Raw genomic sequence first — 17,747 nt, 5'->3', positions numbered from 1 at the left:
TTATTTGAAAACCCTATCAGGTGGGGGAAAACAAGGTGGTTTGCATTGAAATTATTGTATCCATGACCATAACTCCAACCTCCTCTTGAGACTCATAGGGAATAAGAGTAATAGGCAGGAACCAGATCCTGTATGATGGTAAAATTTTAGTGGGGTGTGTCAAGTAACTATCTTAAAAGTTCTGTGAGTAACAATAAAAACATGGATAATTTCTTCTAAACTCAATAAAAAGTTTAAAACCATTTATGTTATCAGTACTTCATGATTATTTATCAGAATTACATATATTTGTCATATTTCACCACTAAATTATGTGTACTTTCAAGGAAGAAACTAACATAGAATGTATACCCTGTGTGTGCATATTATATATGCATTTTTAAAATTTTTATAATTATAATTAGTATGTATTCCATATATATGTGTGCTATGTATAACATACACAGAAAAGTAAAGAAAACAAATATAAAGCTAAGTGAATGATTACAAGGTTCAAAACTCATATAACCACAACTCAGATAAAAAAAATAGAACATTTCCAGGACCTCAGAAGCCCCTTTGTAATCATAATCTCTCCCTTATCCTCAAAGGTAATTGAAGATAACCAAAGTCTTTAATTTTACACTATAGTTTTGCCTGTATTTGAGCTTTATGTCAGTGGAATCAAAACCATGTATTCTTCTGTTTTGGCTTAACATGATGTCTTTGAAGTTTATCCATATTCTTGTATGTAGATGTAGTTTGTTTATTTTTGCTTCTATAAAATATTCCAGTTTTAAATTTATCATGTTTATCTGTTCTTCTTTTGATGGATAGTTGCAGTTTCCAGTTTGGAGGCCATTGAGAATAATGCTGTTATCAGTATTTTTTGTCATGCCCCTTGATGCTCAAGGGCACACATTTTGGTTATGTATATTCTTAGGAGTTATATATATGTTTAATTTTAAAGTTGTACTAATTTACATTCCTACCAGCAGTGTAGGAGAGTTTTCATTATTTTACATTGTCACCAACATGTTCTATAATTTTAGCTCTTTATTGTAATTTTAATTTGTATTTTCCTGATGCCTAATGAGGTTGAGCAGCTTTTCTCCATTTAACCTTTATGTGACGTGCCCATTCATGTCTTCTTAACACTTTTCTATAGGATTGTCTGCCTTTTAATTGATAGTTTTTTGTATATTCCAGATACAAGCCCTTTGTCTATTTTATGTGTTGGAAATACCTTCTCCATGTTTGTGTCTTGTATTTTTACTCTCTTTAAAAGTCTCTTTGTTGAACAAAAGTTCTTAATTTTAATGTGGTTCAGTTTATCAGGTTTTTTTTCCACTTATGTTTAGTGCTTTTTTGTGTTCTGATTAAAAAATCTTTCCCAACCTAAGATTTATAAAGATATTCTATTCTTGTCTAGAATTTGTTTTGGCATTCACAGATCTTCATTTCACCTAGAATTGATTTTTATGGATAATGTTTTATTTTTTATGAGGATATCCAGTTGACCCAGAACCAATTTTAAAAAGATTGTTCTTTTTTTTTTCATTTTTTTATTAACATGTAATGTATTATTTGTTTCAGAGGTACAGGTCTGTGATTCATCAGTCTTACACAATTCACAGCGCTCACCATAGCATATACCCTCCCTAGTATCCATCACCCAGCCACCCCATCCCTCCCACCCCCTTCAATCCAGCAACCCTGTTTGTTTCCTGAGATTAAGAGTCTCTTACGGTTTGTCTCCCTCTCTGGTTTCATCTTGTTTCATTTTTTCCTCTCTTCCCCTATGATCCTCTGCCTTGTTTCTCAAATTCCACATATCAGTCAACCAGAGAAAGACAATTATATGATCTCACTGATAGGTGGAATTTGAAAAGATTTTTCTTTACCCCTCACTGCTCTGGAGTGCCCCTTCAATCATAATTCAGGTTCTAAATGAACATGAATTTATCTTTGTATTCTTTATTCTCTTCCATTGGTCAATTTTTTTATTTTTATACAACTATCACACTAAATGACTGTAACTTTGTAATAAATCTTGATAACTGGTAAAGCAAGTCCTCCCCCATTCTACTTTTGCAAGAATGCCTTAGCTATTCTTGTTATGTTTTCACCTATATTTTAGAATCAACTTTTAAATTTCTGCAATATCATCTTTTGGAATGTTAACTGAGATTGCATTGACTACCTATAGATCACCTTGAGGAGAACTGCTATCTTCACAATGCTGGCTCCTGTAAACCATGAGTATCTCTGTCTACTTATTTAGTCTTTAATTTCTCTGCTGAATGTTTCGTAGTTTTCTGTACACAGTCTTACACATCTTTTGTTTAAATCTTTTAGATTTATTCCTAGACATTGGGTTTTTGTATGGTATTGTGAATGATGATATCTTTTATTCTAACTTTGTTGACAGTATATAGAAATATAATTAATTTTTGTATATTGACCTTGTATCCGACAACCATGCTGAGGATCATTATTCTAAGACTTTATCTGTGTGTTCTCTGGGATTTACCTATACCTATACATGATTAACTATGGGTAATGGATAATGGTTTTTTTTTTCCTTTTCAGTCTTTATACCTTTTATTTCTTACTTGCCTTATTGCATAAACTTAGACCTCCAGTAGAGTGTGAATAAATGTCAAGAAAATTTGTCCTTGTGTCATTCCCAATTTCCAAGGGAAAGTTTTCAACATTCTCATCCTTAAGTATGATGTTTGCTGTGCGTTTATGTAGGAATCTGTTGTTATATTAAGGAAATTAACTTCTTAAATTCCTGAGGTTTTATCATGAATATATCTTAAATTTCATCAGATGCTTTTACTGTAACTTTTGAGACGATTGTATTTGTTGATCTTTTTGCATGTTTATTTTCAATTTTGGGGGGGTAGGCTTATCTTTATTATTTCCTTCACTTGATGCTCTTTGGGTTTAATATGCTTTTCTTCTGACTTTTTGGGATGGACCTATAGTTCATTGACTATAAGCCTTTTTTCCTAGTATATACAATTAAAGCAATAGATTTTTTTTTTGAGCAAGTTTGAGGTATTACATTTTCACTGTCGATCAATTCAGAATACATCCAAATTTGTTTTGTAATTTCTCCTGTGACCCATGGGTTATTAAAAAGTAATTTCTGAACTTCAAAATGTATTAAAATTTTCCCTTTTTGATTTTTGATTAAGCTTCATTGCGCTCTTGTCAGGTAACATACTCTCGTTGGCTTTCAGTCTTTTTGAGAGTTGAGATTTACTCTATTGCTAGCAAATTGTCAGTTTTAAATGATCCATGTGATCTTGAAATAATAAGTTTTGTACATTTACTGTGTTCTATGTTTTCTTGATGTGAATAAAAATATCAATCATTTTATGCTTACTGAGAGCACTTGGCTTTTTTCTAGTCCTTCATTTCTAGTATCTCTTACTCACTCCTGTATAATGTGGAATCTTTGTCCTGCCATTTCTCTTCTGTGTGGAGGTTTGTCCTGGAACAGAATTTTAGCCAATTTTCACTATTGGAAAAAATATGGCTATAGTTTATCTTTTCAGTTCACTTCTAGTAGCAGGAATAAAAAAAAAAAGTGGAGAGTATTTTTTTTACTTCTGCTAACCTGAAGAGTAAACCAGGGAAAACAGAATTAAAATGTAAGAAATCAGGAAAATTAGTTCTTTGCAGCTCTTCTTTTTTCCCACTAGCAGTAGGTGGTTGGCTTACGTGTATAGAAGGGCCTTTTCTTAAATTCTGAAAACATGTGTTGAAATTGATGATTCATTTTGAGAAGCAGTGAAGACTAGCAGTTTTGCATTGGATATATCAGTTTAAAAACTACCTTATTTGTAGTTTTTAAATATTGAGCATTAGCCAGTGAACTACAGATTTTTTTTTTTTACTTTGTTTCAGATCAACTAAATGAAGTACTTAGACGATATCAAATGGAAAATTTTTCCAAATATTCATCAGTGCAGGTATGTAAATTAGTTAAGGTCTAACAAACTTGGTTCAAATTTATATATATATATATCTAAATAAATAAATTCTATTTAGGATTATTCTCATGTGAAGTTGCCTATAGCACTTTGAAATTTGCTTACAATGGGGATTTTTATAAGGGAATGCTTGTTTTTGCTTAATAAAAGTTCTTTGACCATAGAAATTGCCTTTTTTTCCTGATTTGGAGCTTAGGTATTATGTATGATGTTAAAATGTCTGAGTTCTAAAATGAGAATTCATTGACGTTTTGAAACCTCCTAAAATCTTTTCTTAAGATACATTTCGTAGTAAGCTTTAACTTGGAATTCTCATAAATTATGGCAAGCAAAAACTAAATCAAAACAGTAAATAATATACGGCATTGTTTTAATATTTCTTTCCTTGGGTGCATGTTCTTATTTAAATATTCTGTTAAAATTTTTTTTGAGCAATAAGGTATATTTATTGGTGGACTCTTGAGTTACACAACATTAAAAGAAAAACAGTAGCTCCTATGTTAGTGATAGCACCCTACTGAATTAATAAGGACATGTTTTGCTTTTGACATCAATGAATCTTGTAACCAAAACATATTGTTTTGGGGCACCCGGGTGGCTCAGTTGGTTAAGTGTCCAACTTTTGATTTTGGCTCAGGTCATGATTTCAGGGTTGTGAGATCAAGCCCTGCATTGTTCCATGCTGGACATGGAGCCTGCTTGGGATTCTCTCTCTTCCTCTCCCTCTACCCTCACCCGTCCCTCCCAGTCATGTGCCCTCTCTCTTAAAAAAAAAAATTATTTTTAAGGTATTAAAAAGGAAGTTGTTTTTAAGAAATTAAAAAGTAATAGTTTATCTTGTTGACTTGACTATACTTATCCTTAAAGATATTAAAGATACTTTCTTTAGTGTAGTCTCAACATTTAGCCTGCTGCTCTATTTTTATTTACAAAGACCAGACTGAGTCCAGAGGGTCTTAAAACTATCCATCCACTATGTTAATCATACTGTTTTTCTTACCTTATTTTGTTACTCATACTTAACTAAGAACTGTTATCATTTAGGTGATGGAGAATCTTTCGTAATACAGCAGCCTCTAAATTTTGTTCAGGTTCTTAGGTTCTTCTGCTTAATGTCATATAGAATAAGCAGGTTCTTCTGCTTAATGTCGTATAGAATATGCTTAAAAGGAGGATTCAAACAAAAGAGTGATTTTAAAGCCTGAGAAGATCTCTGGGCATGGTATTATATCTGCTGTCACTGTGGCTGACTTGTTTATGAAAGATGGTTTTACCAGATAAAACAGTGACTGTGTGTAACCCTTTAGATGCACCTGCCTTGTACATTGTGATTAATTAATTAAAGCCTCATGGTAACATACCACGTAAGGTCAAGTCTTCTCTTATTTAATAGTGTACTCTCCTGTGAAATTATAGCTCCTTTAATTCTCTAAAGGTACATGCTCTTCTTTTACGGGTACTATTCTTTTTTTTTTTTTTTTTTTTTTTAAGATTTTTTATTTATTTATTTGATAGAGACATAGCGAGAGAGGGAACACAAGTAGGGGGAGTGGGAGAGGGAGAAGCAGGCTTCCTGCCTAGCAGGGAGCCCAATGCGGGGCTCGATCCCAGCACCCTGGGATCATGACCTGAGCTGAAGGCAGACGCTTAACGACTGAGCCACCCAGGCGCCCCATGGGTACTATTCTTATAGTCATACAGTCAAATCTTGATTCCTCTCTCTTATTTTTGGTAGTACTGTATTGTTACTGCCTAAGAGTCTTCTGCAGTTCACTGTCTCTTCAGAACATGTTGCTGTCTCAAAATACCAATTCCCATGGGTCTCGCCTTTCACTGCGTAGTTTGCAGTAATGAGAAAGGAGGTGACATGAGAGTATGAGAGAGAAAGAGAGAGATTAATCTGCTTTCTAGCAATAAGGTCCATATCCTTGGCCATATGTAGTGCATTCTTTGGTTCTTCACCCCAGAAACATTATTCTGGTTTCTGAAAAAATGTCCAAGAGGAATTCTTTAATTTGTACTTTTTTCAGTTTGTAGTATTTTTACTTTTTTCTGTTTGTAGACATAGACGTAGGAGGAAACCATTATCAAAGGTTATGTGAAACCCAGGAGCACTGGCTGAGATCTCTTGTCACTAACTTTAGTGATTGCCACTAGCAACAGAAATCCTTCATAAACTTATGTTTGCCCTTTTTGTTCAGCTATGTTTCCCAGGTGCCTAAAACAATTCTTGTTAGTAAAAGCACAATAAATACTTGTTGAATGAATGAAACAATTATATCCCTCCTTTACTTTCCTCCTACCTACTTATCTTCCAACATCATTTGAGCTCTATATGCCGTGTACGGTGAAAGTGGAGATGAAAAAGTCATACAATTTTGTGAAATACAAACAGTTCATGCTTTTTAGTTCTATTTTTCAAGATAAAATCCCAATGAAATGCCCTCCTCCTTGCTCACACTAGGCAAATTGCCAGGACTTGTGTTAAATGAACATACTTTATGAAACTTTTCTATAGAAGAATAAAGCTGCCAGAATTTGATATTTATTTCATGTATTTTAAGTTGGAATTTCAAACTTGATTTTCTGTAGAAACTGTTAATAAGTGATAGTTAAAATTCTTTTGTGCTATCACTATATAATGATCATTTAGGCTTCCCATGGATCAAAGAAAGTTTTGTGAATTGTCTTAAGATTTTTGGGGATAGTATTGTTTCTTAGGGAAATAAATGATACATTAATAATAACTAATGATACATAAATTGTATGGATTTAAACTGAAAGTTGGACTTTTCCAATGTGTAGAATAGCTTGTATATTTAGTATATTTGGTTCATTATACTTTAATAATTCATCTTTTATTTATTTATTTTAAAGATTTATTCATTTAATTTGAGAGAGAGAGCATGTGCGCGCATGCACCAGGGTGAGGGGCAGAGGGAGAGGGAGAGAGTCTTAAGCAGACTGTGTGCTGAGTACGGAACCCAATGCAGGGCTTGACCTCACAACCTGAGATCATGACCTGAGCCAAAATCAAAAGCTGGAATCGACTTAATCGACTACACCACCAGGCACCCCCATTCATCTTTTAAAAAAAACTTCTTAAAATTGTATGTAACCTTCTAAAGATATTTAAATAACAACTAGTTTCTTGAATGATCCCTTCAGGGTTGTTGTAAAATTTAGTTGTCTTTCTTTGATTATTTTGTGTTTTCTATATAAATAAAAAGTATCTCAAGTGGCATTGTTCTCTGAGAGTGTAGTAGCGGGCACTGCATGACAAATATTGAAAGATTTTAGTCAAGACTGTGGAAAATTTCCCTCTTTTCCGAATTCTTTGTTCCTACCTTTCCCCCCCCCCCCTTAAATACCTGTCTTTTCTCACTTGTAGGCTGGTTAATTCCTCTTCAAAATCTATGCCATACCAGTACATTTGTGTACTGGTTAGTGTTTTGGTTCTCTTCAAACTTGCTGGAGGGACAGGATGGAATATTAAAAATAAGTTTATTTTCTCTGAAAACTCTCCTAAAAATATCTTCCTCTTCTAGCTTGGGACTGTTTCTACTCATTCTACTTGAACCCAAATTTAAAGTTAAATTGAGATCTAGTCTGCTGGGAAAGAAATGGAACACATAAACTGGAAAGAGGGAAGGAATAAACATAAAAGCATAGTGCCAAGAAGGTGTGAGCTGGTTCTGGAAGGGAAAGACAGTCACAGTGTAAATGTATTGATTGATTCAACAAACATTATTTTTTTTTTGAGAATGAGAGAGAGCAAGCACATGAGAGGGGGGAGGGTCAGAGGGAGAAGCAGACTCCCTGCCGAGCAGGGAGCCCGATGCGGGACTCGATCCAGGGACTCCAGGATCATGACCTGAGCCGAAGGCAGTCGCTTAACCAACTGAGCCACCCAGGCGCCCCAACAAACATTATTAATTCAGCAAATCTTGAGTGCATGCCTGTGCTGGGTAAGCTTTGGGGACAGAGCTATGATTAAGATAGACAAAGGAGGGGCGCCTGCATGGCTCAGTCAGTTAAGTGTCTGCCTTCAGCTCAGGTCATGATCCCAGGGTCCTGGGATCAAGTCCTCCATCGGGCTCCTTGCTCAGCGGGGAGCCTGTTTCTCCCTCTGCCACTCCCCCCTGCTTGTGCTCTCTCTGTGTCTCTCTCTCTGACAAATAAATAAAATCTTAAAAAAAAAGATAGACAAAGGATCCTACTTCAGTGGAAGAGATATGAGTGAATAATTAAGTAATTAAAATTGCTATATCATATGAAGAAAACAGTGTCCTGAAATAGAGATTAATGTGTATGTAGTGTAGTAGTGGTGGTTGAGGCTGAGACATATTTTTGGTAGAAAGGTCAGAGTAGGCCTCTCTACCACAGTAGTATTCAGGTTGGCACTGAAAGTTGGAAGAATGATCTAGACAAGTGGACCAAAAAGAGGCCCTGAGGCAGGAAAGAATTTGACTCCTTGTATAATATATAGGAGCTGGTCCCAACTATAATCAAATAATAGTTATTTGAAAATACATTGACAGGAACAGGAGGGCCACTCCCGTTGATCATGAGTTAAAAAATATAAGACTCAATAGATAAAATATAGCAAACTACCTGTAGTATTTGAATTGAGTCAAATTACTGGCTTTCTAGGCCAGCACTGTCCAATAGAACTTACTATGGTGATGGAAATGTTGTATAATTTTGTGCTATCCAGTATGGTAGCCATTAATCACATGGGACTTGAAATTAAGCTAGTATAATTGATAGATGTTTTATTTAATTTTCATTTTAAATACATGAAATTTAAATTTAAATAGATGCATGTGGCTTGTGGCTATTGCAGTGGACAGTGCAGTTCTAGACTGTCCCTCTGATGAATTACTCAGGTTTAAAACCTTGAAGGGTTGATTTTACATTCCCATGATGATATTAGAAAATTAGTGATTTAGGGGTGCCTGGGTGGCTCATTCGGTTAAGCATCTGACTCTTGATGTCAGCTCACATCATGATCTCAGGGTCATGAGATCCAGCCCCATGTCAGGCTCTGTGCTAAGCATGGAGCCTAAGATTCTCTCTCCCTCTCCTTTTGCCCCTCCCCTGTCACATGTATGCACAAGCGCGTTCTCTCTCTCTCAAAAAAAAAAAAAAAAAACTATTTAACACTTTAAAGAGAGTCTAATTGTAAGAGTTTAGCAATTTCTTACACTGTACATCAACCTTCATTGATAAATGATGAAAATCCATCTCCTCATGATATGATTTGCTGCAACACTCGAAAATATGCAACAACACTTTCACAAAATGCTAGTCAGCCTATATTTTCTTCCAAAGGATGGTAGATAGGATGCCATTAACATATTTCATAGCCAGTGATATAAAGTAAGGGGCACAAAATTAAACATTCAGAACTGTGATTAGAATACTTAGAGAGTGTGTATTTTCCTTAGAGGAAGAGAAGTATCCAGAAAATTTGTCTACCCAACTAAAATCCAATATTATTGACATTCTTTCTGTGATACACTCTCACCATCATCTCAGGAAGTCATTTTTGGATCAAAATAAATAGAAATTAATTGTAGAGTATCTGTTATTCAAGATATATAAAATGCTCCGTATGTTTCTTTTATTTAGTATAGTTTGTTTAAATTTTGATTTAGAGAATATAAAAAGGATATTTATAAATGCTTTTTTCTTTTTGGTGAGCATAGCTTAATGGATAGGATTGTTAGTCTTGTACACCTGAAGCTAATACGACATTATATGTCAATTATATTTCAATTAAAAATATATAAACATAAATAGATGTAAATGTATAAATACATATATATAAATGCTTTTTTAAAAAGATTTTATTTTTTTAAGTATCTCTACACCCAACATAGGGCTCGAACCTACAACCCCGAGATCAAGAGTCACACTACTGGGTGAGCCAGCGAGGTACCCCTATATAAATGCCTTTTTAGTTGATTTCAATCTTATTCTCCCAACTTGATTTTTTCCACTGGGTCTTGAATTATTAAGTCATATGGTCTTTTATTCTAAAAGTTTTCTAGCAAGTGGGAAAGGATTGCTGAATCTAAATTTTTATTCTTTTGAATATTTTTCTTATATTTTGATTTATTATGTTTATCTTTATAATCATGTAATTTTTATAATTTGGAATCTTGGTTATTTGTTCTTACATCAGTATTTCCTTAGCAACTATCATTAGAAAATAGTTTCAGAACAATGTCTTTACAGAATTCAGTTTAACTAATATATCTTGAGTACCTCCTTTATGTAAAGCACTATACCAAGAGCTTTAGTGATATGAAAATGTATATAATAAAATTACCATTTCACAGGAACCTAAAGACTAATAAAAATATGGGCTGAGACAAATATTAAATAACTAGGTATAAGGCATATTATTCATGTCTTAACCTTAAAGCCAAATGTAGGTATCAGGGTAAAAGGAGATCATATATAGTTGGAGAGATCAGGGAAAGTTTCCTGAAGGATGTAGCATGTCTGATGGGTACTGAAAAGTAGGAAGATTTCTAAAGAACTTCAGTGGGAGCTAAAAGAAGGGGTAGTGGAGAACATTGCAGATGGACCCACTGGCATGATGAGAAGCAAAAGGAGGTGAGAAAGTGGGGGTTGTATTTAGGGAGTAAAACATACTTCATTTTTTATACTGTGTTTGACATATATGAAAGAAGTAACAGAAAATAACATTAGGGAGGGTAGGTTGTTTGTATGTACATTGTAGAGTGCCTTAAATGGTTAAGTTGAGGAGTTTGGATTTAATTTAGTAAACACTGGGTGATGCCTACATATTGTTTAGAAGAATGATAGAGTGAAACATAATAAGAATAACAATTAGGAAACTTATAATTGATGGGTGGGAGGTAAATGAGGGCTTGAATTATTATTTTGTAGACTGCTATCCATATCCCAACTATTGTCATAACACTGGTAGTTGATTTGATTTTTATAAAAATTCCTAAGAAATTTGAGAAATAATATTTTTAAAGTTTGAGCTACTTAGTTATCCCAAGATTTTTAACTAACTTTTGAACATTTGAAAGTTAAAATACCACTTGTCCATTAATTAATTATTTAAATAATACAATAACTATTTTTAATAGTCTAGGATTAAGTAAATCCTTCCCTGAAATTGCATAGACTACTGAATGCATTTATTCTTTAATCTATCAGGGTTCTCTCTGGAAGGTTACCTTTTTTTGTCTGATTCATCTTATAGTCCTGGATCCATGTCAACATGTCTGTGAGGCTGTATATTTTGGGAACTAATGCTTTCTGTGTTGGTTGAATGCTCATAACATATACCTTGGTTAGCCAATAGATTTTCTTCCACATTAAGAAAAAAGAAATTTAAAAAAATAAAGAGCAAAGATTTATTAAGAGCTTTCTATATGTTAGGAATTATGCTCAACACTTTGCACGTATTGTTCCTTTATTTAAATTTATTTCAGACATACATCAAAGTGCAGAAGATATTAAAACTAATATCTGTGTACCTGCCACCCAATTGTGTCCATTCTTAACTTTTTACCATGTTTATTTACAGTCTTTTTTTTTTTTTTAAGAAATAAAACATCGCAGAAAAAATTTAGTCTCTGTACCTCTTGTCCATTTCCTTCTGTCCTTTCCCAGTGGTAATCACCATCCTAAATTTAGTGTTTTTCAATAGGATACATGCTCCAATACTTTTAGTATATATGTTCATATTTGAAATCATTTTATTGTATTGTTTGGCAAGTTTAAAATCCTTGTAAAACATCCTTCTGAGCCATCGGTGGCATTATCAGACATTTTGTTTTGGTCAGTGTGATTGGTGTAAAATGATATCTCACTGTTGTTTTATTTGTGTTTCCCTAATTATTAGTAAGGTGTGCTTGCTTTTGTCTGATCTCAGATTTCCTCTTTATTTTGCTGGTAAATACTCTTTGTTCACTGACACATGTGGAAAGTTTTCAGTTTGTGGGTTTTTATTTATCTTGTTTATATGCTTTATAGTGGAAAAGTTTTAACTTTTAATATAGTCAAATGTGTCAGTGCTTTACTGTTGTGTCTTAAGTCCTTCACTTGCATAAATGTGCTTTTCATATTTAAGTCTTTAATCAGTCTGGAATTTCTTATTGTGTATTATGTAGGAAGGATGTCTGGTTTTTCTCTATATGAATAACTTCTTGAAGTAACCTATTTATTTTTGTGGTATGTCCGTAGTGATACATATAAATCTTGTTAATTCCTTGAACTACTTATGGGATCCTGTTGTATTACTTTCCTTTAGCCTATCGATGGACATTTTATCTATTATTACAGTAAAAGCTGCACTGAACATCCTGTACATCTCCTTGTGTTTGAGTATTTATTCATACTTTATACTAGATAGTAGGTTTTTGATCATGTTACGAATGTTGCTGGCCTTTTAACTTTGCTTATGGTACTTCAGCTGCATAGAAGCTTTAAATTTGGATGTTGTAAGATATCTCAGTCTTTCTGTTCATAGATTTTACTCCTGGTGTCTTCCAGCTAGAAAATGTATTTTGAATGGAAGTATTAGGCACTGCTTGGTATATTGGTGAACAAAACAAACAAAAGTCTCTACATTTTTTGGAACTTAAGAAAGCTTTCTCTATCCCATGGTCAAAAATGCATTTTCTTTCAATAATTATTAAATATTTTTTAAAACATTTGGATGTTTATCTGTAATTTATTTTTCCATTTAGTACATGCTGGAATCTAATTTTATTTTGTTACCTAACACTGTTACTTAAAAGCAGTATTTTGTCTATTCAGTTATAATTCCACTTCTTTTATACATCATGTTTCTATAAATTTTTTAATCTATTTCTGGATTTCCTATACTCTTCTGTTTGTTACTGTGTCTGTACCATAGTGTTTTAATTACTCTAGCATTAACAATGTTTTGATATGTAGTAGGGCAAGTCCTTTCCTCTTTTTTCTTTTCCCATTTACCTTTTTTTTCTTTTTTTTTTTTTTGGCCAGGTTATCTTGGCTATTCTTGCACATTTACTCATTCATAGGAACTGTAAAATCTGTTTAAGATAAAATTTCATAAATTATTCTATTGGAATTTTTTTTGGAATTGTACTGCAGTTACAGTGAATTTTAAAGAATTAATATATTTACAGTATTGACCATTCACATATCCATAAATGGTATAGTACCATTTATTTATATCTGTTTTTATGTCCTTCAGTAAAGTTGATTTTTCAGTAGTTATTGCAACTTTTTTTTGTTTTTGTTTTTTGTTCTCAAGTACTACTTTTTGTTACAGTAGTGAATAGGGTATTATTGCCTTTTACATTTTCAAATTACTGCTGGCATTTGGGAAAGCTGTTCTGTTGATCTTCTGATAACTTAGTATATTCTCTTATTAGACCTAATAATTGGTAGATTATACATAGGTTTCTAGGTAAATGGTCAAATTGTCTGTAAATAATAATAGTATTGTATCTTCTTTTTCAACCTTTAAATTTTGAACTCTCTACCCTGGTTCCACTGACTAGAACCTCTAGTACAATGTTGAAGTTAGCAGTGATAGTGAGCAGCCTTGCATTAAGCTGCATTTAATGCAGTGTTTTTGATGTTTTACCATGGAAAATAGTAATTGATGTAGGTTTCTGGTAGAGAGTCTTTATCAAGTTGAGATAATTCTTCCTATTTCGTTTGCCAAGAGTTTTTATTATGCATGGATGTTAAAATTAACCAAATAAACTTTCAACATCAGTTTAGATGATTACTTGTTTCTCTTCATCTTTTTTAATTGCATTAGATTTTCTAAGGTTGTAAAATTTTTAATTGTATTTAATTTTAAACTACTGCCAATTTTGGGCTTGGATGGTGTGAGAAAACATTTTAAGATGCAATATTCTCTGTTATAGAAAACTGTCTTCAAAGGAGATGGAGATGACACATTAGAAAACACAATAGTTGATCAAAGGTAAGGTTGAGTTACCAGAAAAATATTATTTTCTTAAGTATATTTATTGTGGAAATAATTCCTTTAGTATTAGGATTGTTTATTTCATAGTCTGCTATAATTAGATTTAAATATTGAATATACAAGGGGGAAAAAAGCCAGCATTATAATCTATAAGAGTAGCTCTCAACTGGGGTGATTTTATCTCCCTCCTATTCGTAACCTCCTCTGGAGTTTCTAGAAACTGGCCCTCAAATGTGGAGGGCTAAGAGAGACTGAAGGAAGAGGCAGACCACTCCAGACTGGTAAGTGGCAAATTTATTAAGCAATAGAATCTATTTATGAGGCTTGTCTTGGGAGGACGCAAGACAACTATATTTCCTCACCTGCCTTAAAAGTTTATATAGAAGCTTTGGTTCAGTCACATATACAGGAGGCCTTAACTGGGTTCACTTACATACCTAGTATAGATAGCCTCAGCATCATTTTACTATCTTAAGGCTGTATCTTTGGAGCAGCTTCTGGAACTGCGGAAGGCAAGCAGAACACATATTCCAAGGATAGGGGAGGGGGTGAGTAGCCTCCAATTGCCCAGGTTCAGCTCAAGGGTCAATTCGCAGTTGTTTTCTTGATAAACTCCTTCAATACCTCCCCTCCGTTGATATTTGACAAATCTGGAAATATTAATTGAGCTAAGATTGAGAACAGGAAAAAGGCAAAATATTGATTGCTATGGATACATTTAACATGAAAATGTTGATGTTCAATTTAATTTACATATTATACATTAACCTATATTAAGCAATATGCCATTTTTAAATTATGTATTTTTTCTTTAGCTTTTTAGCTCCTCTTGTTATTGAATATGATAAGCATCTGGAAGAGCTAAATAGGCAGCTGAAGTATTATCAGGTATGAAATCGTAGTTATCAAGCTTTTTATAATCTATTAAAAAAGTAAACTATACTCTTTTCAAAAACATTGATGAGGAATAAAATATTTAGCTATAACTAATCAATTCTTCGCTGTCTGTAAGAGAGAAAGAGTTGTGTGTGTGTGTGTGTGAGTGTGTGTTTAAAAATTATTTTCAGTTTTGTTTTTTAATCCAGTGTTTCCTTGCTCCTGGTATCTCCCAAGAAGATCTCTTAGATGCTTGAAGCTCTTAAACTCATTATTATATGCTTATATGTTTATTTTTTCCCCCAGGGAGACCCAAAACCATCTCATACTTTGAGACCTTTTCTTTACCCTCATTCTACCTGTATATCCCATTATTTGGAGAATGGATTTTTCACCCAATTTCAAATATTATGTCCATCAAATTTTAGATGCATTTGATCAGTTTCTAATATAGGCTTAAGCTATGGCAGCTTTTGTCTGAAATCCTCTTAGTAATGAGGGTTTATTTTAGGAGTGAACAGAGTGAAGAAACCAAGGACACTTCTATATCCTAGAATTTCTAAGATTAGGATATATAGCAGGCTCATGGAGAACTAGAATAACAGCACAACATTGTTCAGGATACAATCTGAGTTTCAATGATCGACATTTTTAGAATATTGTTAATATTTATAATTTGTTTCTTTGATTTTAAAAGTTTTTTACATTTTCCTCCCAAACTTTGGGACTTACTTTATTTTTTTAGAAAGAAACTTTTTTTTTTTAAGATTTTATTTATTTAATTGACAGAGAGAGAGAGACAGAGAGAGAGGTAACACAAGCAGGGGTAGTGGGAGAGGGAGAAGCAGGCTTCCCGCCGAGTAGGAAGCCAGATACGGGGCTAGATCCCAGGACCCTGGGATCATGACCTGAGCCGAAGACAGTCGCTTAACCAACTGAGCCACCCAGGTGCCCCAACTTTGACCTTTCTGATTGTTGGGTAACCATACAAAGGAATATTTGTTAAAGAGATGCTATATGTCTCAAGCTAAGTCCACCAGAAGGTGATAAACTTCTTAGAGTTTGAATATACTCATCATTGTGTTTGGTTTAGATACCAATCCCTGGATCAGTTCAGCTGGGTAGCAAGGTTGATTTAATTTAATGCAAATGAAAGAAAGTATAGCAACTTTATATAAAAACACCACCTTAAGACTGATTTCCTCAGAATGGGGCTGTAAGTGTGGCAAACACTAAACTTTATTTATATCTCTTCTCCATGCAGGGACAGCAAGAGATCCTACCATATGCTTTGAAGTCTAGTGTATAATAAGCCCTCAATTTTTGATGAATGAATAAAAAACCAGGGCTTATTAGAACAAGATGATTAGATCTAGCTTAACAATATCCTATTTATAAATTAATGGATTGACTAAAAGTGTTTTACTAAAAGAACACATAATGCTTTCATCTTCTAAAAATAAATTAGGTTTTCCATTGCATTTGAAATTATTTATACTCTCATTTCCAGGATTAATCCTCTAATATACATTTACAAAGTGATCCTGTAGACCCAAATTTCAAAAACAAGCATTTCTTTAAATTGCAGTTCCTGTTTTATTGTAAGTTAATTAGGTGTTTTCCTAGTCTTTACTATGTGCTTTTTTTTTTTTTTTTTAACCTTTGGGCATTTAAGTTTGAACCGACCATAGTAATGTCTTTTAATCTTTCTAATTGACAATTAAAGAGCAACAGAAAGCTCTCTTCTGCACACATGGCATTTTGCATTTGTTTTTAGGGCTAGTGAGTTAAAATTTCTGCTGAATTCACTCAGGATTACTATAATGACATATTATGTGGTTTGATTGTTATAAAATGGGGTAACTAGTTATTTTGAATTAAACTTTTAAATTATTAATTTTTTATAATCTATCTGATCCATATATCTCTTTAATCAGCTGTTTTACTAAGGTGTTTAACTTCATTTTCCCATTTAGCATTCTGAATCTAAGAGTGATTATTGAATTAATTGCAAGAGAGAGAAAACTGTAGCAGAAAGCGTAAGGACCTGTAACAAGAGTAGTTGCTACTTTTAGAGAGAAAAAAAGATGCTGACAGATAAATCTAAGAACAGTTGCTCACATGGATATTACTGATTAGAACTAGTTCTTAGGATTTATTGACCCAGTAAAAAAATGGTTTACCTTGAATGCAAGAAAAGTATCACTATAGTTCTCTATATGAAAAATTTTCTTCCAAAAATATAAATAAGGGAAAATTTGATAATATGAGAGGGACTGCTGAGATTTTGTTTCCTTCCAACTATTAAATATTTTGAAATATTTTACAGTAAAGAATCTTTAGTGTGACCATAATGGTTCACCTGTAATCCTAGCTATATGTATATATTAACTATTTGAGTAATTTGAGTAAATATTTTTTAAGATACACCAACATTTTTGCAACTTTTAAAGATCTTGCAAGATTTTGCAACTTTTAAGATCAGGTTTTTTGTTTTGTTTTGTTTTGTTTTGTTTTAATGACAAGAATCAGGATAATTGCTACAATAAAATCCAAACCTCTTAGTTACCATGGCATTCAAGACCTGCTGCCTGCCTTTCCAATTTTCTTTCACTTCATCATCACTCAATGTATGGTCACTTCTCAATTATCTGATAGTGAATTCATTCGTTTTGGTTTAATTGTGATTCATTCACAGCAAGGACCTGGGAAAGGTTCACCTTTAGAGTTGGCTGTTACTGATTTCCTAGACCAAGCTGCCACTAGCTTCTCTGGTTGAAAGGGAGGCAGAAGGGCTTGGAGCATTGCCTGTTCCACCCTTCCCTTGCCAGGTTCACTCCAGGCTTGGCTCTTCTCCTTTAGCCTAGGATACCCAATCAAGACTAATGGACATATCATGAGTT

General features: G+C 33.4%; 1 protein-coding gene across 9 annotated transcripts in view; it reads left to right on the top strand.

Annotated features, from left to right (window-relative positions):
* Positions 1 to 17,747, top strand: part of SCLT1 (sodium channel and clathrin linker 1) — a 215,143-nt gene that overhangs the window by 7,679 nt on the left and 189,717 nt on the right. For 8 of the 9 annotated variants that reach the window (XM_032412836.1, XM_032412837.1, XM_032412839.1 and 5 more), the window contains exons 2-4: positions 3,901 to 3,965; positions 13,907 to 13,965; positions 14,784 to 14,856. In XM_032412836.1, coding sequence (XP_032268727.1) covers positions 3,901 to 3,965; positions 13,907 to 13,965; positions 14,784 to 14,856 — 197 coding nt within the window. Of the gene's footprint in view, positions 1 to 3,900; positions 3,966 to 13,906; positions 13,966 to 14,185; positions 14,250 to 14,783; positions 14,857 to 17,747 lie in introns of all 9 variants that reach the window. The other variant, XM_032412844.1, reaches the window with a different exon arrangement.

The sequence above is a fragment of the Phoca vitulina genome, unplaced genomic scaffold (genome assembly GCF_004348235.1).
Source record: "Phoca vitulina isolate PV1807 unplaced genomic scaffold, GSC_HSeal_1.0 scaffold14, whole genome shotgun sequence".
NCBI classification, from domain to species: Eukaryota; Metazoa; Chordata; class Mammalia; order Carnivora; family Phocidae; genus Phoca; species Phoca vitulina.
This window is presented reverse-complemented; position numbering and strand designations above follow the sequence as displayed.